General features: G+C 58.4%; 3 protein-coding genes and 1 long non-coding RNA gene across 9 annotated transcripts; 2 read left to right on the top strand and 2 right to left on the bottom strand.

The window, feature by feature from the left end:
- Positions 1-290: 290 nt before the first annotated feature.
- On the bottom strand, positions 291-4,976 carry SIRT3 (sirtuin 3). 4 transcript variants are annotated; one of them, XM_065635687.1, is made up of 8 exons: positions 4,929-4,976; positions 4,728-4,836; positions 3,578-3,775; positions 2,921-3,153; positions 2,677-2,777; positions 2,336-2,497; positions 1,740-1,949; positions 291-998 (listed from the first exon to the last, which is right to left on the bottom strand). In XM_065635687.1, the coding sequence occupies exons 1-8, from the start codon at positions 4,969-4,971 to the stop codon at positions 978-980; spliced, it is 1,077 nt and encodes a 358-aa protein (XP_065491759.1). In that variant the 5' UTR covers positions 4,972-4,976; the 3' UTR covers positions 291-977. The 4 variants fall into 4 exon arrangements, with proteins under 4 accessions (XP_065491759.1, XP_065491760.1, XP_065491758.1 ...); XM_065635686.1 differs by lacking the exon at positions 291-998 and having other exon boundaries at positions 1,018-1,949; positions 3,578-3,772; XM_065635685.1 differs by lacking the exon at positions 291-998 and having other exon boundaries at positions 1,019-1,949.
- A 256-nt stretch (positions 4,977-5,232) lies between these two features.
- On the top strand, positions 5,233-12,924 carry PSMD13 (proteasome 26S subunit, non-ATPase 13). Its single transcript, XM_065635683.1, has 13 exons — positions 5,233-5,386; positions 5,958-6,036; positions 6,434-6,468; positions 6,547-6,602; positions 6,975-7,018; positions 7,260-7,346; positions 8,086-8,257; positions 8,653-8,732; positions 8,810-8,935; positions 9,369-9,431; positions 10,342-10,422; positions 11,452-11,568; positions 12,274-12,924. The coding sequence occupies exons 1-13, from the start codon at positions 5,292-5,294 to the stop codon at positions 12,367-12,369; spliced, it is 1,131 nt and encodes a 376-aa protein (XP_065491755.1). The 5' UTR covers positions 5,233-5,291; the 3' UTR covers positions 12,370-12,924.
- A 1,418-nt stretch (positions 12,925-14,342) lies between these two features.
- Positions 14,343-16,193, bottom strand: LOC135989539 (uncharacterized). The gene is made up of 2 exons (XR_010606322.1): positions 15,732-16,193; positions 14,343-14,542 (listed from the first exon to the last, which is right to left on the bottom strand). It is a non-coding gene; the product is annotated as an uncharacterized LOC135989539 (long non-coding RNA).
- A 1,826-nt stretch (positions 16,194-18,019) lies between these two features.
- Positions 18,020-27,083, top strand: PGGHG (protein-glucosylgalactosylhydroxylysine glucosidase). 3 transcript variants are annotated; one of them, XM_065635992.1, is made up of 15 exons: positions 18,020-18,074; positions 18,724-18,986; positions 19,489-19,699; positions 20,157-20,592; positions 21,053-21,172; positions 21,407-21,538; positions 21,649-21,738; positions 21,858-21,969; positions 22,600-22,672; positions 23,133-23,269; positions 23,626-23,759; positions 24,019-24,114; positions 24,541-24,638; positions 26,309-26,523; positions 26,615-27,083. In XM_065635992.1, the coding sequence occupies exons 2-15, from the start codon at positions 18,737-18,739 to the stop codon at positions 26,698-26,700; spliced, it is 2,190 nt and encodes a 729-aa protein (XP_065492064.1). In that variant the 5' UTR covers positions 18,020-18,074; positions 18,724-18,736; the 3' UTR covers positions 26,701-27,083. The 3 variants fall into 3 exon arrangements, with proteins under 3 accessions (XP_065492064.1, XP_065492067.1, XP_065492065.1); XM_065635993.1 differs by lacking the exon at positions 18,020-18,074 and adding an exon at positions 18,088-18,191; XM_065635995.1 differs by lacking the exon at positions 21,649-21,738.
- Positions 27,084-27,473: the final 390 nt, after the last annotated feature.

The raw sequence follows: 27,473 nt of genomic DNA, 5'->3' as shown, positions 1-27,473 counted from the left end.
GGCCAGGACACCGCGCACCGAACTTTCTGTTCCGCAGCGTTTGCGGGGGCTGTGCCGCGTGTCTGCGCATCCCCAGAGCCGAGCTGGGTCACAGCGCAGCAGTTTGGGTCCAAATGCTGCTGATTGTGTCAACAGCCACCAGACGGTGTTTTGGGGCTCTGGCGCTGCCCTGGCAGAGCTTTGGGTACACACGGTCAGGGCTGTGAAAGGAGTGGTGGTGGGGACGGAATATGTTCAAACTCGAGGGAAGGTGTGAGGTTTAGAGAAAACCCCTCAGGTGGCAGCGGCAAAAGAATTAAACTCTTTTTATTATTAAATAATTAATACTGTAGTGATTTGAAACTCTTCCAGCAGCGTGGGCTGGCGTTCCTGAACAGGAGTGGGGACAGCCCCTCAGGACAGCATTCGCCCCCTGGTTAACACAGATTTCACCTGAAGAATCAACACAACAGGTCTGCAGCAGCGGGAAGACGGTGGCCAAGTCCCTGTGGAGCAGCCATGGCTGAGGTTGAATGGCTCAAGAAGAGGGAGACCCCAATGGCACCTGCACTCCATGGCTTGTCTGCTCCGCTGGCACGAGCCCACGAGCTCTTGGCCACTCCCGGTGACGCTCCGGTGGCTGGACATGGTGGAACGGTGTGTGGGTGGGTGACAGCTGGAGCCAGGGAAGAGGAGAGTCCCAGCGGGTGCCGAAATGAGGTGATGAGGAGGGAGCAGAGTCCCGTGGCTGCATCGGCTGTTCTGACAACGTGGGCAGGAACACTTTCAAGGGCAGAACCTGGTCCCAGCTTGGCACTGGGCTCCGCTCAGCGGGACTGGGCCACCAGCATCCCGCTCCCAGCCCGCCGGTCTGTGGGCTGCGGCTGCGGGGCCGATGGTCTCCTCCCGGCTCCCTGCCGCGATCTGCTCTGCCGCGCTGGGCACGCCGGCTCCGTGTCGCGGTGACGTGGCTCTCCAGCGGCAGGGAGCCAGCCAGCCTAGTTGTCTTTAGCACCCAGCTGAAAATAGAAAGACCAGAGAGCATTTGGAACCTTCCAGCCCCGGCAGCTCAGCCAAACCCCAGAGCGAGGAGGAGTTTGGTTTTCAGGCTTTCCCACACTTGCACCAGCTTTACCCATTGGTGATTTAGAGCAGCACAAGCATTAAATCAAGAGCTGGTTGATCTTGTACAAATGCAAAAGGGCTTGTGTGAAAAATCTAAAACCTTACCGAAAGACTAGGACTTTCTACTCATTCTGACCCCATAATCTGATGAAAGTAAGAACAACCTGAATGCTAAACTTGGAATCTTGAAGCCAGATTTTCTCCTGGTTTGAAAAAGTCACATATGGACAGTGTACCTGTTAAAAACACAACTGGCTGCTCACTACAGCGAAGTCAGCAGAGCCCCAACGCAGGCAACAGAGCTGGGCCTGCAGAGCACTAAAGTCAAAGTAATTAAGAACTTGCTCTCCTACAATTTCTCACTCCTGAAGATCTCAGAAGATTGTGGATGTAAGAAGAACAGCACAGGGAAATAAATGATCAGCAGGGAAAAAGGTCAGGTCTGTAGTTAATGATTCACCGCTGTTGGGGGAGCAAGTCCCTCGCTCCTGCCCGCTGCTCCTCGGGTGTCCAGCCACTCAGCACCTCCTTGGGGCTCAGGCAGTGCAATTAGAGCCTCCCCTCATTACTGCTGTTACTTAGGAACAGGAACGCAGAGGCTCAGAAGGGAGCCGGGGCTCTGAGCCCCTTCCCACCTTTTCTTTTTCCTTCTGCATCAGCGTTTGCATCTCCTCCTTCCAGTCCAGCAGCTCCACCAGTGTCTCCACGCCGCTGACCACGTCCCCCAGCTGCGCGATGTCGTTGTGGCGCTGTCGCCAGGCGAAGGGCCCCACGAGGTCGCGGTTGATGAGGACGCGGGGGACGGAGCTGCGCACGGCTCCGGCCAGGCTGGCGAAGGGCTCCACCTGCGCAAGGAACCCGCGGGGCAGGGGTGGTCACCTGCCGAGGGCACCGCGGCCAATTCACGGTGCACCCAGCCTGTAACCGCGGTGTGTAACGGTTCTGCCACCGCAGGTAGAGCCACCCGGCTGTGACCAGGCTGTGGATGTCCCTCGTTATCTGGTGACCTTCCCTCAGGCAGCTGCAATCTCCTCTCTTGCTCCCAGGTGCCCACCCAAGGCTTTCAGAGCGTCTCTCAGCACATGCACCCCATTTCTTATCCTGCCACCTCAAATTTTACTTCAAAGCCCCAGTTTCTGGCCTTCTTTAAACCCTCTCTCTCCTCCCCAGCCCGCTCAGGCCTCCTGTGCCTTTTTCTCCTGGTGAGCAGGGCCTTTCCCGAATCCCAGACCTCCAGGGACGTTCCGATGACGAAGAGCAGGTCTGCCATGGGGAAGTCAGTCATGTGCAGGAAGAAGCGCTGCGGGAGCTCCTCGCCGAAGAACACGATGTCGGGCTTGACGATGCCCGTGCAGACGCGACAGTGCGGGACCTTGTCTGCCATGACGTCCCCCTGGAGCAAGAGCACCCAACACCGGCGTTACGGGGCAGCAGGGCCAGAACCACAACACATCCTCACAGCAACATCCAGCCTCCAGGCCGGTCCCTCCAAAACCAGGCACAAGAACAGGCCTGCAGCAGGTTCTCCTCCTGCTGTTAACCTGTTTGTCGACGGCAGCTGCCAGCACTCACCCTGAAGTCCTCTCCTGGGAAATTCCTGCGGCAGACGGTACACGTGGCAGTGGCAAAGGTGCCGTGGGCTTCCACCAGCCTGTCGGGAGGGATCCCCGCAGCTGGAACACAGCGCAGGGGAGAGGACCAGCTCAGAGGGAGGTGACTGAACCACAGACTCCGTGTTCGCTGGGCATTTCCCCAGCCCTACCTCCTGTTCTGCTTCTCACCCTCATCTCTGAGAGGCGAGGGAGAGCCACCTCACCTCTCTCCAGCCCGTCGATGTTCTGGGTGTAGAGGCGCAGCAGGAGCCCTTTGTCGTGCAGGAGCCTCAGGAAATAGTGGGCATAGTTGGGTCTGTAGTTGCCAGGGTAGAGCTCCTTGGCCAAAGTGAAAAAGGGCTTCGGGTTGGCAAAGAAATACATCAGTTCAAAGATGGCCTCAGGGTAAGGGATGTCGTATTGCTGCAGGTTGCTGTAGAGCCCGCTCCCTGGGGACCTGTGGAGAGCAGAGCGGGGCTGGAGGAACGCAGGATGAGATGCCACCACCCCAGAGCCTGACCGAGGTGTGACAGAGCAGCCAGCCCAGCCCTGGATTCCCTAGCTGCTTTGTGCTGTCTGTCACTGCAAGAGCAGCTGAAACCAGCTCTGCACGGAGGAGAACCTGCCTTGAGCAGCTGAAACCAGCTCTACACAGAGGAGAACCTGCCTTGAGCAGCTGAAACCAGCTCTGCATGGAGGAGAACCTGCCTTGAGCAGCTGAAGCCAGCTCTGCACAGGAGAGCGTGGCTGTGCCTACTCCAGCCTGGCACAGATTAACAAAACGGGAGGCTGAGAGGAGAAGCGGGCACCAGCGTTATTGAAGGTGAAGCTCTTGGCCCTTCCAGCCCTGGAAAAGGACAAATGAAGCAATGAGGCCTTACCTGAAATCCGGGATGCCGCTGGGGGTGCTGATCCCCGCACCGGCCATCACCACCACCCGCCGACACTCCTTGTGTCGGATCCGCTCCGCCACGTCCCGCAGGGTGAGCTGCTGGCTCCCGCCGGCTGCCCCGCTGCCCCTGCCCAAAAGGGCTCTGGCGGCAGCGGCCACGGAGAACAGCCGGGTCCCTGGGGTCCTGCTGGGGACACAAAGCGCAGCGGGTACAATGTATGGACAGTGATGCAGCTGGAGACTGCGCGGGGGGGGAAACCACCCTGAGAATTTTGTGGAAAGCTCTTCAGTGGGCAGGACTGTGTGTTGGTGCTTAACAAGGAGAAAGCTCAACTGTTAGTCTTATCCATGGGCAGGAGCAGGAACTTGCCATTGTGCTTTCTTATGCGGATCTGGAAATGCCAAATACCCCATGACAGGGGTTTTTTGCACAGGGGTGGGCACAGGGCTGGGGAACAGTAGCACTGGGACTCCTGAGTCTCACAGTTGATTTACACCGCGCTTGAGCTATGGGAGACTCTTTGATGTCCCGAATTTCAAGAAGTTTCTAACAGAGTGACACACTCGCCCTGGGACAGCGGTGCCAGGTCAGCATGGATGTTTTCATTCTGATCCCTCAAGGGCTCTGCCCTGAGACAGCTCCATGTGTAAATGGCCTGTGTGCCCGTCCTGTCCGTGTGACCGTACCATGTGACAGTCCTGTCTGTGTGACAGTCCCACCTGTGTGCCCGTCCTGTCCGTGTGACAGTCCCTGTGTGACAGTCCTGTCTGTGTGACAGTCCCACCTGTGTGCCCGTCCTGTCCATGTGACAGTCCCTGTGTGCCCGTCCTGTCCGTGTGACAGTCCCTGTGTGACAGTCCTGTCCGTGTGACAGTCCCTGTGTGACAGTCCTGTCTGTGTGACAGTCCCACCTGTGTGCCCGTCCTGTCCGTGTGACAGTCCCTGTGTGCCCGTCCTGTCTGTGTGACGGTACCTGTGTGACAGTCCTGTCTGTGTGACAGTCCCACCTGTGTGCCCGTCCTGTCCGTGTGACAGTCCCTGTGTGACAGTCCTATCGGTGTGGCAGTGCTGTGTGCCAGTCTGTGTGACGGTACCTGCGTGCCAGCACCGTGTGCCAGTCCCACCGCTGTGCCAGTACCTGCGTGCCAGGCCCCGTGTCCCCTCGCCGTCCGCAGCGCCCCGGCCCCGCCGGGCCAGGCCCCCCAGGCTCCCGCCGCCGTGCCCGCGCTCCCACAGGCTCCGCCAGGCTGCGAGAGAGCGCGGGGCCGGTGAGGGGCGCAGGGACCCCCGGGCCGCCCCCCGGGCCCGTCCCGCCGCTGCGGGCCCGCGCCGCGCTCACCGGCCGCCAGCAGCCCGCCGCCGCTCCGCGCTCCGCGCTCCATGGCCGGGCCCGCCGCCGCTACCGCAATGCCCCGAGTAGCCGCGCCCGCCGCCGCGGCCGCCCCTCCGGCAGCGGCCCGGGCTGGCGGCCCATGCCCCGTCCCGGGGGGTCCCGGAGGGGTTTCGGGGGGTGTGTTCGCGGAGGGAGCGGGCGGGCCGGGGTAGGGGGGGGTGTTGCTATGGCTACCGCGGTGCGGGGCGGGGGCGATATCCGCGGAGCCCTACGGTACCCAGCGTGCCCCGCGCGGCGCCGGAAGTGAGTGTGCATTTCCGGCGGGCGCGAGCGGCCGGTGTCCGCGTCGCTGCCGCCGGTGCCGCCGCCATGAAGGACGTGCCGGGGTTCCTGCAGCAGAGCCAGAGCGCGGGGCCGGGCCAGCCCGCCGTGTGGCACCGCCTGGAGGAGCTCTACAACAAGAAGTGAGCGGGGCGCTGCCCCGGCCCGGCCGCCGCTACCGGCTGTCCTGGGGGCTGCGGCCCCGCACACCCCCCGCTGCCCTCCCCGGGCCGGGCGGTGCCGGCCGGGCACACGGAGGGGGCCCAGGGCGGGATGGGGGCTGGAGAGCCCCGGGGGAACGGGCAGCTGCCGCCTCCGCTCTGTAGCTTAACGGCCGTTTAACGGCCCGGCCGCGGCCGTGGGGTCCGATGTCCCGGTGACTTCCCGGGGGTCACAGTGTCCGTGCCCTGCGGGCGGCGCTGCCACCGGGTCCCCCTTCCCATCCGCCTCCGTCACGGGTCACCGCGGGGACAGGGACGGGCGGGTTCGGCAGATTTGGGGCTGAAATATGGGATGTGACGGGGCCCGAGGAGCCGGTGTGAAGAGTGAGCTCACCGAGCGACCCGCTGGTTCCCCGAGACCCACTGGTTCCCCGGGTCAGAGCGAACTCGCCGAGCGACCCTTTGTTTCCTTGAGCTTGTGTGAACTCACCGAGCGACCCGCTGGTTCCCTAAGTTGGTGTGAGCTCACCAAGTGACGCTCTGTTTCCCGCAGGCTGTGGCACCAGCTGACGCTGCAGGTGTTGGACTTTGTGCAGGACCCCTGCTTCGCCCAGGGAGATGGGCTCATCAAGGTGAAGTGCTCCGCTGTCCCCACGTGGTTTGTCTTTCTGTAGCGAGGATGAGTGGCGGTGTTTCTGTATGAGTGAAAAATAAGCAGCCTGTGACTTGATTCTGGAGAATGATTAAACTACCTGAGTTTACCTTTCTGGGGTTTACACACCTACTAAAATTGAATGCGTCTATTTCAGAAGCCTCAAAATTATTCTTTAATTTTATTCACTCCAGAGTTTGAGGAGGGGAGAGGTGCAGGGGGCACATCTTTCTTTCCCTTTTCTTACAAGGGGTTTACAACCACAGGTGTAGGAGGGACAGTCAGGTGTTCACAAACGCTTCAGATATTCCACAGGTTATTTCCCACTGCCTGGGAGGTTCCTCCATTTATGACTGTCTATATCTTTGTACCTGCAGCTGTACGAGAACTTCATCAGTGAGTTTGAGCACCGGTGAGTGTGTTCGCCGGGGAGTTTGGGGGGAACCTGCTGCTGAGCGAGGCTGTTCCAACAACGAGGTTTCTGTTGCAGGGTGAACCCCCTGTCCCTGGTTGAGATCATCCTCCATGTGGTCCGGCAGATGACGGGTACGTGTCCCCACCTGCTGCTTGTGGGGTTTCAGCAACTGCTGTCTGGGAAACGCGGCCAGTTCGTAGTAACCGCAAAATCTTCATCGCAGAGCTGTTGTCTTTCGGTGTATTCCAAGGGAAAGCACCAACTCAAAAAGCTTAAGCAGTTGCTGCTCCGTAGAGCGGCAAGTTCACTGATTCTCTGGACCAACGGCTGGTGAGCAGAGACCCCGGCCTGTGGCAGCAACGCCTTCGAAGGCAGAGTATTACACTAGAGAAAAAATATGTTCCGGTCTTCACGAGTCCACTGAAAAGATGTATTTCTAGGTTGAGATTTAGTTCCACGGAAATTTCTGATATTTCTGCTTTTTTTTCCTCTCTCTATTTCAGATCCCAATGTGGCCCTCACTTTTCTGGAAAAGACTCGAGAAAAGGTATTTTTGGAGTTGCTCTGTCTGGCAGTCCGCCTGCAGGAGCGGTTTTGTGTGTGAACACATGCGGTGTGGCTGAGGAGGCAGATGTGTGTGTGGAAACCCGTGCTGGAGGAGACCTGCTCCCTTTCTCCTGAACAGCTCCGTGTTTCAACGCAGGAACACGTTAACGAGTGAAACACAACCAGCATGGCCTGGCTGTGAGGGCGACGCTCTCCAAACACGTCTCTCTGTGTAACTGCAGGTGAAGAGCAGCGACGAAGCCGTCATTCTGTGTAAAACGGCCATTGGCGCACTCAAGCTGAACATTGGGGACCTGCAGGTCACCAAGGTGAGGTGGCGACTCGAGCAGTTCCCGCACACGGGCGTTTTGGAGCAGTGACGCTTGGCAGTTACTCCAGCGCAGCTGTGCCCGTGTCTGTGCTTGTTTAAATGAGAAGAGGAGAAATGTGCAGCTCTGGGGATTCCCAGGCAGACCCGCAGTTCTGCTTTACATCTTGTAGGCTGTAAAAACATGCGTGTAGTGTTTGCGGCCACATCTCTGGAGTGTCTGTACAATTCTGGTGCGTGTAGGAGAGGGAAAAATATCTCGATATGTTCCTGTTTGCAGCTTGGAGGGTCTCAGGAATTCAGCGGTGTTTATGCTGCTTGACAAACTGCTAACGATAGTTGAGTTCACATATCATTTCTTGTGCTAGGCGTGTTGTTTATTGCATCTTCTGGCTTTTTTTAGAGCTCTCTCTTTAACCTAGGGTGAGTTTTTTTTCATGCAGTGCAGCTTTATGTCTCTTGAGCAGTAAGTTGGGGTTTGGTGGGTATAAGTACATACAAAGCATGCGTGTGTATATGTGTAGCTACAGGGCGTGTGTGGGTTTTTTTTCACCTAAGCGCTTTGTAAAAGGAGAACGCCATTGCTTTATTTTCACTGCTGTGGCTTTGCCCATGGTCTAATTGTTTTACCACCGCGTGGATGTGACCTCTGGAGCCTGAGCGCTGTGACCTGGCGGTGGGAGCATGGGGGGTGCCAGCTGCACCCTCACCTGTCACTGACGTGTCCTCGCCCTTCCCAGGAGACCATTGAGGAGGTGGAGGAGATGCTGAACAACCTCCCGGGCGTCACCTCTGTTCACAGCCGCTTCTACGACCTCTCCAGCAAGTACTACCAGACCATCGGGAACCATGCCTCCTACTACAAGGACGCTCTGCGCTTTCTGGGCTGCATCGACGTTAAAGATTTGCCAGGTAACTCCCTTCGCCAAGCACTGAAAGTCCCATTTTCGTTCTGATTTTCGTCCCTTCAGTCTAAATAAACGTGCTGGCAGAGAACAGGTTTTCCCAACATGGTTTTGAATCTGCTGCAGCTGGGCCAAGGTCTGGCTGGAGCGAGGAGCCACAGCCAGAAGGGTCACTTTGTTCTGGTGCCCAAAAATCTTCAGGAGAGGTTCAGAGAGTGGCTCCTTTGTGGGGCTGCTGCAGTTCTGCTGAATTGGAGGCTCAGGCGAGGATGAGAAGGGCTGGGAGTGATTTAACAAATCACAGAGAGGGGGTGCGCGAATGGCTGGTGGGGCTCAGGCTGCTGCTGCATCCAAACTAGTTTTGTTGTTCTGAGGTTTTTTATTTGTTGTGGTCTTTTTCAGTTTCAGAGCAGCAGGAGAGAGCGTTTACCCTGGGGCTGGCCGGGCTCTTGGGCGAAGGCGTTTATAACTTCGGGGAGCTGGTAAGTTGATGCTGTGTCGCTCGCTGAGCAGCAGGAGCTGATGTTCCCCACTCACGCTGCCCCGCTGGTTCCTGCAGCTCATGCACCCCGTGCTGGAGTCCCTGCGGAACACCGACCGGCAGTGGCTGATCGACACCCTGTACGCCTTCAACAGTGGCAACGTCGAGACGTTCCAGGCGCTGAAGTCGGCCTGGGGTCAGCAGGTGAGTGAAGGGGTCGCTGTGTTGCCAGAGGCCTGGGCGCAATATTTGCAGAGCACACAGGTTCTGTGGGCATTCACCGTCAGAATTCCTGCTCTGGTGCGCTGGTGTAATTTTCATCATAGCATAGTGGTGTTTCTTTTACCTCAATACATACCCTTAGTTTTCTTCTGGCTTCCCTCTGCGTCTGTTTGATTGAAAGAAGTAAAGAGAAATGTTTTGTCATCCAAGGGAAACACAAAACCGTCGTGCGGTCCTGCCCAGGAAGATAATCTCTGGCGTAATTTCCATAATGCCATCATTAAACTGCTTCAGTGTAAAACAGCGCTTCTCCTTGTGTGCTGGGGGGCTTGAGGAAACTGGGGGTGTTGGACGTTAACAGCACTGGCTGTGCCAGAAAACAAAAGTAATAATGAGCATATTTATCCCCTTACAGCCAGACCTGGCTGCAAATGAGACGCTTCTGCTGCAGAAGATTCAACTGTTGTGTCTCATGGAGGTGAGGACTGGATGTGGTGGGGCTGGCGAAGGGGCCGCTCCAGCTGCCTTGGGGGCTCTGGGACGTGTCCTGCTCCCCGCTGCTTGTCGTGCAGAAACTCGCGGCTGTCGCTGCTTGTTGGCTGCGAGCGCTGCCTCTGGGTGGTGCAAAAGGCAAACACTGTGGAAAACAGCCCGTGCTGTGCCGCTCATGTGTGGTTTTGGGGCGCGCATGCTCCTTGGGGCGAGACAGAGAGGTGGGGAAGGGAAGGGCAAGCTTTGCATCCTGAGGATGTTGTCTGCAGCGATAGCTCATCAAATGTGTTCTGGTGTAACAGATTTCCAAAACACAGTTAAAATCTTTGTTTCCGAAGGGCTGATAATCTTTCCCTGATTGGAAACCCAAGATGTTTAATCAGTTTCTTTCCTGTCACTTGAAGGCTTTGGCTCTTTGTGACTAAATAATCCTGGTGTATAAACCTCTGTGGCCCTGGATCTGTTTCAAAAACTGCAGTATTGAGTCATCTGAAGCACAGTGCATGTTTGTACACACCCACATACCAGTCTGTGTGTGTTAACGTGTATATAGATCCCACTTCTACTGTTTCACCATGAATGAGTTTTACCATTTATAGGCACAGGGTTTTCTCCGGGGTTTGATACACACTGAGCCGTTTCAGCACAGACTGAGCTGCTTTATTTGGGGATTATGTTGTTGCCCAGGAAACCTGCTGCTCGGGCAGCAAGGTATGGAGGAGGGAGCGGCACTGCTCCTCTCTGCTGATGTAAATGCATTTTTCATTGAAGTATTTTGATTAAATATAAGAAATGCAGACGGGAGCTCAGCGGGGCAGTACGAGGGGAGCTGTATGCACCGTTGGAAGAAATAACTGTTTGGGATTTATTGCTTTGTTTTGTTTATGTGAATTCAGATGACATTCACCCGACCCGCCAATCACAGACAGCTCACTTTTGACGAGATCGCCAAGAGTGCCAAAGTCACTGTGAACGAGGTGAGTTCAGGTTTAGACAAACTAATTAACATCCAAGTTCTGGAGCTCTGAAAACGTCTGGACAGACCTACTCCCAAGGGAATTCCAAGTTGAGATGTTCTCCCCCATTCTTGTGCATCTGGAGAACTCTTTGTGAAGAAGGAATTAACTGCTTGGTGCTCCTGTTTCCTGGTAAATACATTTTTGGAGATTCTTTGTCATGGTCTGCAGTTGGAGGAGAGCTTGGCAGTACTCCTTGGAGTATCTTCAGAGTAAGTGCAGCCGCTCCGACCTCTGCCCGCGCTGCTGCTCAGGTGGTTGTGTCCGCGGGGCAGTGCTCTGGGCTCGTGGCGCTGCTCGGGGTTCCCGTTAGCCTGTCTGTCGAGGTCTCTCCTCATGGCAGCTCCTGTTTCCAGCACGTCTGCCTCTCCCCGCCACTCAGAGTCGTCTGTGAAATTGTCATCCAGCTGGCTTAAGGATAAGGAAAGACAAATAGTATCAGACCCAGTATCAACCCCCAAGGAGCGCTACTCGTGACCTGCTGCCTGTTCAAACCACTAACCGCTACTGTCGGGGCAGATTTTCCACTCCTGTTGTGGTGGTTTCTGTAGCTTACCAGCCTGTCAGCAGGATGTGGTGCAAGGTCCTGTTGAGCTCTTTGCTAAAAGGAAGGTGCAGAGCACCTACAGCGCTCCCTTCAACCACCCAGCAAGTTATTTCATTTAGAAAGGCAATTGTCTTGGTCAGGCACATCTTATGCGTGGTAAATCCATGTCGACTTTTTCCAGTTACCTTGTGCTTCTTGGGATTTTGGAGGAAAGGAAGGAAATCGGCTCTTGGAGAAAAGAAATCTGTATATTTAGATGTTGATTCCAAAGGCAGGATTAAAACCTCAAATAGCCTGGAAGTGAGAGAGGCTGCAGCTGCTCTTGGATTCGGTGTGTGCAGGGAACACTCTTCCCCAGGCTGATGCCATTAAGGATGTTATTCATCTTGGGGGAAACTGGGTGATCCTCAGTTGTTTCCTTGACTTGTGTTTCATGTTTTCAGGTGGAGCTGCTGGTGATGAAGGCTCTCTCGGTAGGCCTGGTGAAGGGCAGTATCGACGAGGTCGATAAGAGAGTGCACATGACGTGGGTACAGCCACGCGTGTTGGATTTACAGCAGGTGAGGACCAGCTTGAATATGAAGGCAGTGTGAACTTGGTTTTGTGTGAGGTGACCTGGAAATTAAAATAGGAACTGTGAAGGGTCACTGAGACCTGGTCTCCTTGGTGCTTCCTGAAGGTGCTCAGGGAACGAGCCTTTCCTTGTTCCTTTTCCTTTTTCATGGCTGCCTTTAGCCCTTCCTGTGGGTGGATGGTGTGTTTTGTGTGTGTTTTGCAGTACGTAGTTAGAAACCTGTTGGGAGATAGAATGGGATATTAGTGATGCTTTGTGTCCGAAAGCTGCACAGATGCTGTAAACCACAGCTGCAGTGACCGGGTTTTCCGGGGGATGCAGGCACCTGTGGGGCTGCTCCAGGGTGAAACACGAGCAGCAAAATGTTGGAGTTTGTGGGTTGTAGGTGGCACATTGGCCTGGGGAGAGCAGGTCAGGGTGACAAAGGTGCTGAGCTTCTCAGCTTCATCCTTGTCACACACAGTTGAGGAGACTGTATGGGGTGCCCTTACCATTAAAAAGAAAAATAAGTACATGGAACACGAACCTCAAACAATTCCTTTTGTGCATTTCAGTTTAAAATTAAATGTTGCCATTTTCCTGGTTAAGCAGCGTCTTTTGGGGATGTGTGGGGTTTTGGGCAGTTGTTGGGGATCTCGGGTGCTTCTCGAAGAGTGTCGCTATTTCCCGCGGTTGTGGGTTTGCCTTGCAGATCAAGGGCATGAAGGACCGGCTGGAGTTCTGGTGCACGGACGTGCGGAGCATGGAGATGCTGGTGGAGCACCAGGCGCACGACATCCTGACATAGAGCTGGCTGCCCAGCGGCGCTCACGTTCCGCGGGGCAGAGCGTCCGGTGACGCGCTGGCAGCTGTAAGTGGCCTTTTGCTGTGTAACCCTTTGGTGCTGGGAGTCCCCGTGTCCCCGTGCGCTGCGCGGGTGGCACCAACCCCGGAGCTGCGTCTGCAGGGGCTGGGTGGTCACCTTGTGACCCGGCTGCTGCGGGGGCACTTGGGTGCAGGGGGATCCAGGTGTGGGGGCTCTTTGCTGGGGAAGGGGCAGCAGCAGCTCCTGTGTGGAACGTTTTGGAGCGGTGCCTGACTGGGGGGGTGTTACTGGGGATATCGCCCTTCCGGGGCTCAACCTTCCCCAGGGACCCCCTGCCCCTGCAGCAGCGTCACCGAAACCTCCCCCTGTTCCCCCTCCCCAGCCCCTCAGCAGCGGGAGCGTTTCCCCACCAAAGGGTTGCCAGCATGGCTCTGGGTGTGTTTTTATACCTTTGGGGGTGGTTGTACAAACACTTTGTGCTCCAGCGAGGTGCAGCAGCATTGCTGGAATAAACTTCTCTGCCTTCCCTTTTCTGTAGTTTGGTGTTTCTCTTCAGAGTTTGCAGTTGAGCCTCTGATCCGTTTAAAAACACGTTTCCTTTTAAGCTTCCTGTTGCAAGAACCCTCTGTCCAAGAACAACAGGTTTGAACGCTGTTAATCACCAGACGGATTAGCGTGCAATTTATTTAGTGTGTAATATCTCGGTCTGTACTTCATTGTCAAGTTCCTGTTATTTGTGGGAAGCTGTAGTCCTGATTCCTTTTCTCACATTGAGTGGGTGAGCATTACTGACTGGAAAGGCCTAAATCAGGCCTGAGACGACGAGTTTTGGTTCTGCTTTTGCCTCTTAATGGCTACTTTAAAACCTTTCTGTCATGTCATTGTCTTGCCACATTGCTGCCGCGCTGCCTTTCTAGCAATGGAAGGTGGTTGTGCACATGGGGAACTTGAAACAAATGTGGATCTGAAGTGGGGATGACCTGAGTGTCCATTTGGGCAATTAATGCTCCTCCGGTGGTACCAGCAAACTGCACCGAGGTTTATCCACAGAGGTGTATTGCGGTCACTCTAATTGAGCAGAGTTGTGTTCACCTCTGGCTCGGTTCCCTGGATGGCTGTGGGTTTTGGCCACTGCTGCCAGTGTCTCTGCAGTGCCAGGCTGGTCACTGCTGTGACTCGAGGGCTCCAGGTGCCGGTGTGACTGGTGTCACTAACCCACTGGAGCTTCTACACTCTGTGTCTCGGCTCTGAGGGTTTAGTGCCCATGAGGGGAAAAAGAAAAGTGTGGCTGACGCTGAGACTGCAGGCGCAAAGTTGTGTGAACATCCGCACCCTGGGTGAATTGTGATCATTGTTTTGGAGGTTTGTCCAGGACGTCTGGAAGTGTTATTTGCTGCCCAGACCTGCCTGTATGGGAGTGAGGGCTGCCCGGCCGCTTCCCCAACACAAATAATGTAGGAAATGTGTGTATTTCGGGGTGTGGGGGTTCATGGGGGCAGAGGAGAAGTCGGACGTGCAGCACCCAGCCTGCAGACCATTAAAATGTCACAGCCTTTCAGTGTTTTCTTGCTAGGAGTTTTTGCCTCCCTGCTGGAGCTGTGAGTGGTTCCCTGGTACCTGCCCTGTGTTTTGCTGCAGCTGTACAGGGTAAAAGCTCACGTGGGTAATGTGCCCCGCTGAGCCTGCTGCAGCGTGAGGGAATGCAGCCCTGGGACGGCGGGATTGCAGATCCATCCCTGGGAGAGCAGGATTGCAGATCTATCCCCGGGACAGCAGGATTGCAGATCCATCCCCAGGAACGCAGCCCCGGGACGGTGAGATTGCAGATCCATCCCAGGAACACAGCCCCGGGACGGTGAGATTGCAGATCCATCCCAGGAACACAGCCCCGGGATGGTGGGATTGCAGATCCATCCCAGGAACATGCACGCGGCTGAAGCAAAACCAAGAAGCCATTATGCTGGATGCTAATGTGCATTTTAATGGACAGCTCGGAGGGTTCTTCCCAGCACAGGTCCGCTCTGCGGTCGGATCCGCCTCGCTCGGCAGGTTGTGTTTAGTCGCCCCGGCTCTTATAGTGGTGCACGTGTGCCAGGATCCAGGCTGTGGGCAGCAGGAAGCACGCGGACATGACGGAGAGTGCAATGACTTGTTCCTGCGGCGGGGAGAGACAAGGATGGTGCTTTCACAGCCTCAGGATGCCTTTGTGGAAACGTGTCGGCAGTTCATGTTGAACATGGACCAAGGATCACTTTCACCTTTTTCTAAATGAGGAAGACTTTGTTTTCAAGCTGAGTAGCTTTTTAACCCTCACCGTGTCAAAACGGCAATAACAAGTGCCACCCAAAGCTTTGCCGTGGTCAGGAGCGCTTGTCTGTGGTCTGTCCTCCCTCCAGCCCCGCGGTGCTGGGACAGACACCCGTTGGGGCCGGGGAGGCCGGTTCGGGGCAGCACGGCGGTGTCACCGACATGCACCGAGCCACCCGCTCTCTGGGTTTGCTCCATCGCGCTTTTCTGTCCTGACACATGTTGGGAAAAGGGAGCAGCCCGTGCCCGTCGGCCCGCAGCCAGGCCGGGGCTCGGGCTCGCTGTGGTTCCAAAAGCGGCCGTGACGACTTACAAATGACTTTGGGGTGTCAATTGCAGCTGCTTCTATTTCTGGTGCGCCTGGGCAGCACTTAACCCCTTGCACTGTCACCTTATTTCTTTTTTTATTTGGCCAGAAAGGGTCTCCAGGCTCGTGAAGCGTTTTGTTGCAGACCCTGGAGAGGCAGCAGGGGCTGAACCCCACAGACAAGGGCTGGGGGTGACACCCAGCCAGCATTTCTGGGGGAAAGCTCCTTTTTCCAGCCTGGGAGGGTCCCACAGCTGGGGCAGCTGCTGTCCTGGTGGGGACTGTCCCCAGAGGGAGGAACGACGGCGGGACCCCGCGCCTGGCTCTGCGGTGACAGCAGAGCCCAGCCCTGCCCCGGGGACACCCGCTCCGGGGTGAGGGTCCTGTGGAAGGGGGGACAGGGCCCAGCTCTGTCCCTGTGCCGGCCTTGGGGGACTGTCACCCCCTCCCTGAGCTCAGTCCCCTGGGACACCCTGGGCTGGGGGACCCTCAGCAAGTGCCCTGAACCCCAAAGGTGAAAAAAGGGGCTGAAATAAAATCAGCTGGAAGCAGGAGCCCGAAGGAGGGAGCGGGGGGTGCGGCCACCTCTTCTCCTTCTCCCCCTTCCCTTTTGTTTCACCCCCAACAAAACGGTCTGGCTGTGACACAGGGGGGTTTGTGTCCCTCTGCCCAGGTGTCCCCTCCCAGCAGGTGGGTCCCCCCCTTTTCTCTCCGGTCCCCAGGTACTCACAGCAGCAGAGACGGGGTGCTCGGGTGGTTTGGAGGTGACCCCTGCCCGGGGGACGCGTGGGCTCCGCAGCACGGTGACCAGCAGCCGGGTGGCCCCCTGGAAGCCCCTCATGGCGGTGGCAGCGGCGGTGTCACCGCGGCCAGGCTGCAGCTGCCGGGTTTGTCACCGCTGCCACCGCTCGGCACCGGGCCTGCTGCTCGCCCGAGGGCACGGCCCAGGAAAGCCCTTAAAAGGCAGGACTTTCCCTAATTGCTCACTACTTGATTTTTTTGTTTTGTTTTAATTTTTTTAATAACCATATGTGGTGGTGGTTGTTGTTTCTCCCTCTGCAGCACCCAGTTCCCCACACCGCGGGGTCACAAACTATGTCCCCAGGTGGGACCCCTCTGTGCTGCTTTGCTGGAGAACCGGCCTCTTCTCTTGGGCCGTTTAAAACTTATAACCCTCAAAACACAATGTACTTTTTTCAAGCAGTTGCAGATGCGATGCCTGGTCTCTGAAAGCAGCGAGCAGGATGCTGCTCGTCCCACCCGTGGCTTCTCCCTCTTCCCTCGTGGCTCAGTGTTTGCACAGACCCAAACCCGCACGGGCTCCTTCTTCTGTGCTGGCTGTCTGTCTGTCCAGCAGCCACGGCCCGTCCCAGGTGCTGTGGGATCTGCTGATGGTGTCTGATCGAGTTTGATGGTGTTTGATCCTCGAGCCCGGGTCTCGCTGCTCTGACAGGTGGGCGCTCGTCAGCGGGATGAACGGAGCCCGTTCAGCTTCAACGCGTGTCTGCTGTGCTGAACAGCCCGGCTTCGTCCTCTCCCTTGCAAACAGCTCTGCAGAAGGTCTGGCAGGTTTGTACGGGGCTGCTGAGCTCTCCCTCCCGGCGCCGGGATCGCTGCCTTCCTCCCCATCGCCCTCCTCGCAGCTCCCAGGTTGCGTCTGGCTCTTCCGCAGGATGAAGCCGGGTCTTGTCTTTGGACGGAGCTCAGAGCCGTTTTCCCAGAACAACTGCCTCAGGGAGGTGCGGGTTTTTACCTTGAAAATGGCACGATGGGCTGCACAGACCGTGACCGGTCAAACACAACTGCTGAAGTGTAAAAGCAGTAACGAATCCTCTTGCCTGTACCTGCTGCTGGCAATGGGCTTTCCAGGGGTTTTCCCTGCCTTGGTGACGTCCCGCCGGCTGCCCAGAGCGGCCACGGCGGTCGGGGCAGCTGTGAAACGCTCAGTTGTGTTTGCTCCGAAGAGGAGGAGAATAACCCCATTGTTGAGGAATAAAGCCTTGTAAATTTTGTTTTGAACAGGAGTTTAAGGACTAATTAAAGTGTCTGAGAAGCTGGAGGAGCAGCTGGCACTAAGAGACAGATGTGGTTAATGGATTTCCCCTGAAATTCTTAGAGAAACTGGTGCCCTGACTTACCTGTGAGAAAATGGTACTGTGCAGATGGGAAGGTAAAAAAAGGCTGCCAGAAACCCTCATTTCTGCTCACAGCACGATCAGCTCCTCTGAAAAAGCTACGGCAGAACTGCAGGAGGTTTGGGCTTGCTGTGAGAAAGGGCTTTTCTGCAAAGGAATATTTCAGCGTTGCGTTAATACAGCAGAAGCGCGTGCCCGGGGGGTCAGCCGGCAGGGAAAAGCTCTCCTGTGTGCAGGGGATGCGACTTGCACAGCGGAGCCGGGGTGGGCTCTGCGCTCCGGGGTGCGGCGGAGCCCCGTGCTGCCGGTGGGTCCCCCGGCTCAGCCCTCGCCTGGAGCAGCTGCTGCTCGTGAAGAGCAGGATGGTCTCATTGAAAAGGACAGGTAGGAACCGGCTTTGGGGGCTCTGAACGCCTGGGTGTCGGTCTGTTCTGCCCAGAATGAGCTGAGCTGCCTATGGTGCAGCCACGCTCTTCTACCTACAAATCACCGACGGTTGTGCCACGTTTGGTGGGGAGTGACGGTGCCTGCGGAGGGGCCGTTGTCTGCCCTGGGCGGGACGCGGGGTGAACCCCGGCTGTTGTGTTCAGCAGCTGTGGCACCCGCGGTGTCGCCCGTGGTCCCCGCGCGCGGCGGCGGGTGCTGCTCCCGGCCGCGCCGGGGCTGCTGCCTCCCCAGCTGGCTTCCAGGTGGTAAATCCTCGCAAACTGTTCTCCGTCTCTCGGTTCCCCCTTCCGCAGAGCAGCCCCGGTGGCTCTGTGCTCCCGCTGCGGGCGGCGAGCCCAGCTGGGCACACCCAGCTTGGCCAGGGTTAGAGGTTTAGTGTTGTTATTTTTTTAAGGAAGGGGAAAAAAAAGTGATTTCCTTCCTTCTTTCTCCATTGGGCGACTTCCGTCCTCACCAGCGCGGCCGGAGCTCGGCTCAGCCCCGCGCCCAAGGCAAGAGCAGGTTTCCCCACTTTCCGCAACCTGTTTTTTTTAAATCGTATTGTTTTTTAAACTTTCCTGAAGGCAGGCGGAGGGTTTTTCTCACAATTCACCCTCGGGCACCGCCTGGTGAGCAGCCGGCTGCTGTGGGGAGGGACTTTGGGCATCGGTGTGATCTGTGTCCCCCGCTGGCTTTGCAGCCCCTTGAGAGCCCCTTGGTGCCTCAGTTTCACTGTTTCTGCGTTATTTTAGGGGTCAGCATTGCCAGGCGCCGGCTACAGCTGCCTTCTGTAAGGTGCTCTACGTGTGTGTATGTTTTTAACAGATAGGTTTATATATCGTATACAAATATCTCTTTGTATATTTATGTACACGGAGGAAGCAGGCAGCTGGTACCGCAGCAAGGCAGGAGCTGAGGCTGAGCGGGGGGCAGGACGGGGTGCGGGCAGCTGCCGTGGAGCCGCTGAGGCCGCAGCGGAGGATTCCGTGGCGTCGCGAGGAAGAGGAGGATGGAAGGGGAAGGTGGCCGTGCCGTGCCGTGCCGGGGGAACTGGTGGGCTCCTGCCGCGGAGCGGGTGGCAGAAGGGGAAGGGGGAACCGGAGAAGCGACTTTGGCCGTTCAGCCCTTGTAGCCGCCGACTCTGTCGTTACGGTTCCGCAGGTGGGTTGGTGACATGGCCGATGCCAGCGGGGACCCCGCCGTGTTCAGCGCCGCGGCCCTGCCCGCCGACCCGCGGCTGCTGCCCACGCTGACCAACGCCTGCCTGGGCACGCGGCTCTACCGGGACGTCCTGCACCTCAACGGCGTCTACAACGGCGCGGCGGGGGACACGCACCGCGCCGACGTCCCCAGCCCCCTCAACGTCAGGATGGGGCTGCCCGGGGGCCGCCCGGCCGAGACCTTCACCCTGGACACACGCGCGGGTACGCGGCACAGCAGGGCAGGTCCCCCGTCCCAGCGCCTCCTCCCACAGCTCCGTCTCGGGCACCTGCTGCTCTTTAGCTGCTGGGGACCCTCTTCTAGCCATTAAAAGGCTCCACAAGGTCCCATCTTCCTTCTCCCCATGCTCTCTGTACCTGTGGGCTGGTGTTCTGCTGAAGTTGTGCTGGAGCAAGTGCAAAATTCCCCTTTCTCGTGAGAATCAGAGCGATTTTCAGACTGTCTCTCAACCCCTGCTGTGGCCAGGCTCGGCAAACGCTGTTTAATCGCGAAGCCTGATAAAATGTTTTATAACACAAATCATTCCTTGGCGGCTTGGCCAGATTCAGGGTGTTAACAGTGTCATCCAGTCAAAAGCTGTGCTTGGACCTGGACCTGGGAACGTGGTTCCTTTGCCAGAGGGAACCAGTAGGCAGGGCAGGGAGCTGGGGCAGGACGCGGGGCCCTGATGGTTCCAAAGGCTCACGTCTCTCGCTGTGCTTGCAGGAACCTTCAGCCACGTGCTGCGGGCGGCAGATTGCACAGCCACCCACCAGCTCTACGCTCACCATTCCCTCGTCCACCTCATGGCCTCCAGCATCACCATCCGACGCTCGGCTCACGCCACGCGCCCCGTCACGGTCCAGCTCCAGACGCCTTTTGTGCCAAAGAGCCAGGACTTGGACCTGAAGCAAGGACCAGACTTCCAGGGAGCACAGTGAGTTTGGGTCGGGGGGGCCTTGCCCTGAATTCACCCACCGTGGGCTGGTGCGCGCTGCCCTGCTCAGCAGCAGGAAATAAATGGCACAAGTACGGCGAGAGCTGGCCCGACGTGGTAAATAGCGTGGAGGCTTGTGCAAATCTGCTGCTTCCTGGCAGGTGTATCAAAAAACCAAAATTAAGTATAGAAACATTTCTATTAGTTATTGCTCCAGAATTATCGCTCAGTCTGGCACGTAAAAGAGCAACAAAGGCCGCAGGGGCTGGATGTGATTACAGAGAAATGAGTTTGGAGGCGGTGACCTCCAACGATGGCTACTGGCGTTGGGGACCAGCCGTACCCAGTTCCTGCGGCCTGGGGACAAGGCAGCCCCGTCCTCGGCCACTGGGACGCCCCCCCGCGCGGTGGACGTGCACGGCTCCCACCGCCCCGTCCCCGTTGCTGTGTCCCGCAGCTACGTCTACGGGCAGACGCTGGTTCCCGAGGCGGCGGGGGGGCCCCGTCCCACGGTGCACATGCTCTGGACGCCGGTGCCCCCAGCGCTGACGCTGCCCGAGGGGGAGCGGGAGCGATGCTGGCAGTTCCTGACGGCCGTGGCCGACAGCCGGGAGGAGGCCGAGAGGAGCTACGGCGAAGGGCTGGCCCTGGCGGCCGCGGGGTCCCTGCACGCCTCGCACGTCCAGGCGTGGGCCGCGCGGTGGGACAGCTGCGGCGTGGAGCTGGACGCACCCCTGGCCCTCAGGAAAGCGCTCCGGGGGGGGCTCTACTACCTGCTGAGCGCCATCCCCCCCCAGGGCAGCCCCGGCTTCCCCTTCCACGGCATCAGCCCCGGCGGCTTGTCCAACGGTACCCAGGGCGAGGACTACTGGGGACACGTCTTCTGGGACCAGGTGCGTGGGGGCTCTGGTGGCCTGGGGGCTTTGTGCACACGGGGAGGGCTCAGGCGGGGGCTACTGGGGTCTCCTGCTCAGCAAATCACCCCGGTGGAACCGGGATGCCCGGAGCTGCTGTGTGGGGTGAGGGACTGGGAGAGACCCCACGGGGGGCAGGCTGGGGCTGGGCTGGCGCAGGGTGCCCAAGGGGCTTCAGCAACCAGCGGGGGGCACGGCCACCAGCCTGCAGCCGCTTCAGACAGGGCAAGCTGGGACCTGCCCTCCTCCTCCCAGCTCCGGTGCCAGCGGCCAGCCCTGTTGTGCCCGCGCCGTGGGAAAAACAGAAGTGTTTTCTGTGACGGGCACGTTCAGCTTTTCAGCATAGGCTTGGTGTGAACTCAATGAGCTGGGTGGGCCGGGCGCGTTTGGGTGCCCCGCCAGCCCATCCCACCGTCTCGCCTTTCTTGGCTGTCCCCAGGACACCTGGGTGTTCCCCAACATTCTGCTGTTCTACCCCGACGCTGCCCGCGCCATCCTGGAGTACAGGATCCGCCGGCTGGAAGGAGCCCTGCACAACGCGCGGGAGCAAGGCTACGAGGTGGGGCCGAGCACAGTGCCGAGCGCGGGGCCGAGCGCGGGGCCGAGCGCAGTGCCGAGCGCGGGGCCGAGCACAGTGCCGAGCACAGTGCCGGGCGCGGGGCCGTCCAGCTGCTGCCACCCAGCAGCGCGCTGGGCTTGGCTCTGTTCGCCGCGGCTGTGGCCAGCGCACGGCGGGCTGTGGCGAGCATCTCAAGGTGATGTGCTGAGTTGCCTCGGGGATGCCTTCTGGCAGGGTGCGAAGTTCCCGTGGGAGAGTGCAGCCACGGGCCGGGAAGTCTGTCCCGAGGAGATCTATGGAGCCCAGGAAATTCACGTCACCGGGGACGTTGTGATGGCCTTTGAGCAGTATTATTGCACCACACAGGTAAGGGCACTGTGTGCCACCTGGACGGCCCGGTGGCAAGGCCTGCCGGGCACCTGCTGGCTGTCCCTGTCCCTTCCCAGACAAACTCTGCTGTTGTCTGCTCCTGTCAGACTGCTGGTTCCACCCCAGGCTCTCCTCAGCCCTGTCTCCTCTGTCCCTGCTCCTCGTGGGCGGCTCAGCATCCTGTTGGCTCAACCCAGGCCAGTCTTCTGACCTTTTCTCCTGCTACATGCATCTCCTTGGAGCTCCCGTCCTGCTGGGCTTGGCTCTGGTGGAGCGTCCTCATGCCGTGTTTCTCTGTGGCTTCGTCTGGCTGCAGGACCAGCAGCTGTTCCGGGAGGAGGGCGGCTGGGAGCTGCTGGCAGCCGCGGCTCAGTACTGGTGCAGCAGGATGGTGTGGAGCGAGGAGGAGCAGTGCTACCACATCACAGGTACTTCTGCAGCCGCCAGACCCGCTGGTGGGGAAGGTTTGTGAGCAGAGGCTCCCGGCTCCTCCAGCCGGACGGGGACAGGAGGGCACGGGCTCTCCAGGCTCCTGCCCTCTGGAACGTCTCACACGTGGTGGCTGTGTCCACGTGGACACGGGACAGGATGCTCAGCTCTCTTCCAATACCCCAGTATTGCTGGCTCTCCTCTTAGGCCCTTGCCACTCATAGGACACCCTTACGTGTCCCCGTCCATGGGGGTACGAGCTGATGCCACATGCGTCGGTGCCCTCAGGGCTGCTGGTGCGAGTGGCTGAATGACTTGGAAGGATGGATGGCTTGAGGGTCACCCTGTCTGTGCAGCAAGGGGACGCCCTCAGGCTGGGTGTCTGCTGCCCGTCAGCCCGAGCTGTGGCCAGCCCCACCGGTGTCACAAGCCCCACCGATGTTCTGCTGAGCGCTGCACCGGGGCGCCTGTGGGATCCCGCCAGAGCAGAGAGGCAGAACCTCACCCTGCGGGTGGGCATCGCCGCGACGGGAGGGTTCCGCGTCCCGTCCCACCGCGAGGAGGGGCACAAAGCAGGGCCAGCCCTTGGCTGTGCTGCCGCCTGGAGCGTCCCCTTCCCGTCCCCGCAGGCGTCATGCCCCCGGACGAATACCATGACCGAGTTGACAACTCTGTGTACACCAACGCCGTGGCCCAGCGGAGGTAACGTGGTGAAGCACCGGCCCGTCTCTCTTCTGCCCTGCCTCACCGGCTGGCCGGGGATGCACCCTTCCTCCCTTCGCACCTCTCTGAGCCGGGCTCCTCTCCTTCACAGTCAGCACAAAGAAGTAGGTGGCCCATGGCGGTTCCTGTGCCCCGTCCCGGCGTCCACATGAGGCTGAGGGGGGTTTCACTTCTCAGGAGGGTTCCTCTCCCTGCGCTCTATGGGATGTCTGTACAATGAGCCTGCTGGAGACGTCTAAAGCTGGAGGAACCAGCTCCCAGCTCCAGCAGTGAAAGCTGTCGCCGCAGGCTTGCACTGTGACCCGTGTTCTTTCAGAGTAGCTGTTTCTTGGCAGTTGTGGCTCAGTCAGTTCTTTCTGTTCCCTTTCTTCTCTTCGCCTCTCGGGGGGTCGCGGGCGCCCATGCCTGACACAAACCATTGTTCCTCGCTCCTTTGCAGCTTAAATTTTGCAGCTGATGTTGCTCGGGACTTCTTGATCCCCGTGCCAGAGGAATGGGTGGACTGTGCCGAGAAGGTCAAAGTGCCCTTTGATGCGGAGAAGCAATATCACCCCGAGTACGACGGGTACAGCCCAGGTGAGCGGGGAGGCAGCAGCTGGTCCCGGTGGAAGTTCCCAGCTTGGTGTCCCCTGCCTCGCGGTGCAGGGCAGGTGTGTGGGATCCTGGGGGCTGTTCCTCTGCACCTGAGGCTCAGGCGACACCAGCTGGGTGCCACCACGGCTGTGTCGGCGTCCTGCCTCGACAAACCTCGAGCTGCTGTCCTGCTGCGCCTTTGGCCAGGCAGCGATGGGTTGTCCTCCCTGCGGCTCCGCTGCCTTCCCGTTGATGTGACGTCGGTTGTTCTCAGCAGGGTTCTGTTTGGGTCGGGTTTGTGGGTGTATGGACAATGTCTGCCAGCTCCTGGCATGCGTGCTCTGACTGACCCTTCCCAGGAGAGCCCGTCAAACAAGCCGACGTTGTCCTGCTGGGCTTCCCGCTGATGCACCCCATGAGCCCCAATGTCCGGAGAAACGACCTGGAGATGTACGAGCCCGTCACCACGCGGGATGGGCCGGCCATGACCTGGGTGAGGACGGGACAAAGCCTGGGGGGGATTGACGCACGAGGGGGCTGTTTCCATCCCAGCTGGTCACTGCCAGCCCCACCAATGTGCACGGTCTGACCTGCTCTGAGGGGACAGGGGCAGCACAGAGCTGGAGATGGGCGCTGAAGGTGTCTGCACTGGGTCGGAAGATGCCGGTTGTGTTGTCACTCTGAAGGTTCTGCTGTGTTGTCACCCCTGGGGGACACAGCAGCTGGTGGAAGGATGGTGCTCTCTCCTGCAGAGCATGTTTGCAGTGGGCTGGCTGGAGCTGAAGGAGCTGCAGAGAGCCCAGAGCCAACTCAACAAGTGCTTCAGCAACATCACCGAGCCCTTCAAGGTCAGCTGCGTGTCATGGTTTCTTCCCCATGACAAAAGCCTCTTGTTTCTGTCTCACCTGATCCCCAGGAGGTCCCACCACACCGAGCCGTCCCTGGGGCCGCAGCCCGTGCTGACCGCCCTTGCGGTCACCAGGGTCTGGGCTGTTGCACTGAACAAGGCAGTCATGCGCTCTGTCTCTTCTCTGCGAGCTCCCAAAGAGCAGGAGGAGAATCTGCGCCCTGCCGGGGCTGGGGCAGGGACGGAGCTGGTGCTCAGAGACCCACCAGAGCCCACCCACCGCCCCACACCAGCATGGGCAGCGGGGCACAGCCATTGCAACCCCCAGATACATGACAGTGACAACGACAAACATTCTCAGACCCACATAACCGTATGAAGGGTCCCAGTGCCACCACTGAGGTGTTTCTTTACCTTGCTGGAGCAGATCTGGGTGGAGAATGCGGATGGGTCAGGAGCTGTGAACTTCCTGACGGGGATGGGTGGATTCCTGCAGGCCATCCTCTTCGGCTGCACAGGCTTCAGGTGAGACCTTCCTTATATCTCAGTTAATCTGTAAGCGGCTATGTCACTCGAAACTTTACTGTTTAGCTGGAGCAATGTGTTTTTACTCATGAGAAAGGAAGGAACCTGCAGCATCCAGAACATCCTCCAAAGCTCCTGGCAGGTGACAAACAAACAGGGACGTTAATGGGCGTGGATGAAATGTGGCTATTGGGGCAGCTGGTCACTGATGCAGTTTTCAGAGGTGGAAAGGCTCTGGTCCGTTTCTCCTCCTGCTCAGTCAGTGTTGAAAGCTGTTGGCTTCCAAAGGAGTCAAAGCTGGGCCAGCCCTGAGCACCCTCAGTGACGAGGGACATCTCTGTGACCTCAGGACAGGTAGCCAATATCATTTTTGTGTTGCTGTATCAAACACGTCCTGACCTGCCCATTCAGTAGGTGGTTGCAGCTTTGGTTTCTTCGCTAAGTGTGGATGAAGCTTAAAGACTGCGATCCACCAATCGTGTTGACCTTTTGGTGAACTGATTGAAGAGAAAGTCCGTACGATCGCCTCGCAGGCAGATACAAGGCTGGTCCTTATACATGATACTGTGGTGCTTCTGCAGGGACCTTTGTCACTGGAGACCTCGGTCCCCTGCCACCGCGCTGAGCTGCCGCAGGGCTGTTCCGCTTCAAAGATGGGAAGCAGATGTGGAACAGGTCGCTTGGTGAGATGGTTGCACGTTTGGGAAGCTCCGTGTCACTCCCTAAGCTTGTCCCTGCACTGGGCTGTGACACCAGCCCGTCCCTTTGGGATGTGGCACGGAACGATGTCGCGCACCCCTCTGCAGCAGCCGGCCCTGCACACGCGTGGGTCTGCGGGCTCTGCGTAAGAGCTCGGCTGGCAGGGCCACAGCACTAAAATAGCTTAGAAAAAAACATTCAACTGTTCATGTAATATAATTTTAAAGCTGTGTCTCATACCCAAAGCAGCCGGGTGGTTTCCATCCTGAAGCAACAGCCTCTTGAGCATATTCTTAGTTTAACTGAGGATGGATCAGACTGACAATCCTTTTGATTTTCAGCGAACTCTCCCAGCACTAACTATGTGTTTTTACTCTGTGTGTGTGGTCAGGAACTGCTGAGAAACCCACCAGTTTCTTGGTGGACCTGGGTGTGAGCGGCCGTGCTCCCAGCTGGAAACCGCGATCTCGGGTTCTGTGGAGCTCGAGGGTTTCCAGGCGCTCCGTGTGTGCTGGGTCGGGCTCCGCCGGGCACAGGCTTAAGCCACGGGCCCTGGGGCTCCATCCAGGTTTCCCCAGATGTCGGGGTGACATTTATGGCCCCCGAGCTGCTCTTGCCTTGCCCGCTGTGAGCCCCGGTCCCGGCAGGCACGTCGCTCTGGTGCTGGGGCTCTCCAGGCTCTGGAGCCTCCCCTGAGTCCTCTGGTCTGGTGAGCCGCTCAACAGGCTGGAGATGATGGTCGAGATCTCTCTCGTGTCGAGATTTGAGCAGGAGATAACAGTGACTGTTGTCTTTGTTCATCCAAAGCTAAAACACACAAAGGGGCTCTGACTTTGGGTAAGGGCTTGGAGAAAGGATTCAAACTGTTTGCTTTATTTTCATCTTTCGGAGAAGGAGCACTTAGAGCAGTGCTGAGTTTAAAGCCCTTTAAGGTCCTTTGTGGACCCGCTGAGCTGCTCCTGCCTTTCCAGGATCACCAGGTCCAGCCTGCGCTTCGACCCGGCCCTTCCCCCGGACATCAACGGGCTGACGGTCACCGGCGTCTCCTACCTGGGCAACAAGCTGCAGTTCAGCATCACCAGGGAAGACACCAGGATCCGAGTGACTGCGTGTGCCCGGGAGCCCCCGGCGTGTCCCCTGGAAGCCGTGCTGGAGGCGTCGGGGCAGCGCTGGCCCCTGCGGGAAGGTACGGTGTCACCCCCCGCCTCTGCTCCCCAAAACACCGGCAGTCTGCGGACAACCCGCCCCGGGTCTCACGCGGGCGGCCGCTGTTGCAGGGCAGAGTGTCTCCTTCCCCACGGCGGCCGGCTGGATTCAGAGGTGTCCACTGAGCCACCCTAAACCTGGGCTGAGCCGGGTTTAACAGCAGGAACAGGCTGCAGAGCGGCTCTCGGCAGGGGGAGGTAACCGTGGGGCGCAGAGTGGGGTCCCGGGCTGTGCCATGAACCCCCGCCCCGTGGGACTGTGTGTGCTCTTTTTCTTTTGAGTTATTTGGCGTATAACATCCCGATTATGTTTTTAACCCCCTATCTATGTTATCTTCTCTCTTTTCAAGCAGTTTTGGAGTTAAAGCCCTTCTGGCAGGAAGCCCTGACATCAGTTGTCATTAATGTCACCTCAGATACTGAGAAGTGCAGTGTTTTTCTGGCGTCTGAGCCCCCTCCAGTGCCTTGTGTTCTCTTACAGCGGTTTTGGTGCCCATGTACAACTGCAAATCGGGCATGTGCTGCCCCAAACCCAGCTCTGCACCCCGCGGCACGTGGTACCCAAACCCCCACAGCCAGCTCTGCACCCCACGGCACGTGGTACCTAAACCCAGCTCTGCACCCCGCGGCACGTGGTACCCAAACCCCCGCACCCAGCTCTACACCCTGCGGCACGTGGTACCCAAACCCCCGCACCCAGCTCTACACCCTGCGGCACGTGGTACCCAAACCCCCGCAGCCAGCTCTGCACCCCATGGCACGTGGTACCCAAACCCCCGCAGCCAGCTCTGCACCCCATGGCACGTGGTACCCAAACCCCCGCAGCCAGCTCTGCACCCCGCAGCACGTGGTACCCAAACCCCCGCAGCCAGCTCTGCACCCTGCGGCACGTGGTACCCAAACCCCCGCAGCCAGCTCTGCACCCCGCGGC

This window comes from Caloenas nicobarica, chromosome 5 (assembly GCF_036013445.1).
Source record: "Caloenas nicobarica isolate bCalNic1 chromosome 5, bCalNic1.hap1, whole genome shotgun sequence".
NCBI lineage: Eukaryota > Metazoa > Chordata > Aves > Columbiformes > Columbidae > Caloenas > Caloenas nicobarica.
The sequence above is the reverse complement of the archived record's forward strand: the minus strand, read 5'-3'. Positions and strand labels throughout refer to the sequence as shown.

Excerpts from the sequence above, each read along its gene's own strand:
- PSMD13 (XM_065635683.1), top strand. The coding sequence starts at position 5,292 with ATGAAGGACGTGCCGGGGTTCCTGCAGCAGAGCCAGAGCGCGGGGCCG. Across the intron at positions 7,347-8,085 it reads GGGACCTGCAGGTCACCAAG|GAGACCATTGAGGAGGTGGA; the intron begins GTGAGGTGGCGA and ends CGCCCTTCCCAG. Across the intron at positions 9,432-10,341 it reads AACTGTTGTGTCTCATGGAG|ATGACATTCACCCGACCCGC; the intron begins GTGAGGACTGGA and ends ATGTGAATTCAG.
- PGGHG (XM_065635992.1), top strand. The coding sequence starts at position 18,737 with ATGGCCGATGCCAGCGGGGACCCCGCCGTGTTCAGCGCCGCGGCCCTG. Across the intron at positions 21,970-22,599 it reads GCAGTGCTACCACATCACAG|GCGTCATGCCCCCGGACGAA; the intron begins GTACTTCTGCAG and ends CCGTCCCCGCAG. Across the intron at positions 24,115-24,540 it reads ACATCACCGAGCCCTTCAAG|ATCTGGGTGGAGAATGCGGA; the intron begins GTCAGCTGCGTG and ends TTGCTGGAGCAG.
- SIRT3 (XM_065635685.1), bottom strand. The coding sequence starts at position 4,971 with ATGGAGCGCGGAGCGCGGAGCGGCGGCGGGCTGCTGGCGGCCG. Across the intron at positions 4,837-4,928 it reads CGGCGGGCTGCTGGCGGCCG|CCTGGCGGAGCCTGTGGGAG; the intron begins GTGAGCGCGGCG and ends GCTCTCTCGCAG. Across the intron at positions 3,776-4,727 it reads ACACGGGGCCTGGCACGCAG|CAGGACCCCAGGGACCCGGC; the intron begins GTACTGGCACAG and ends TTGTGTCCCCAG.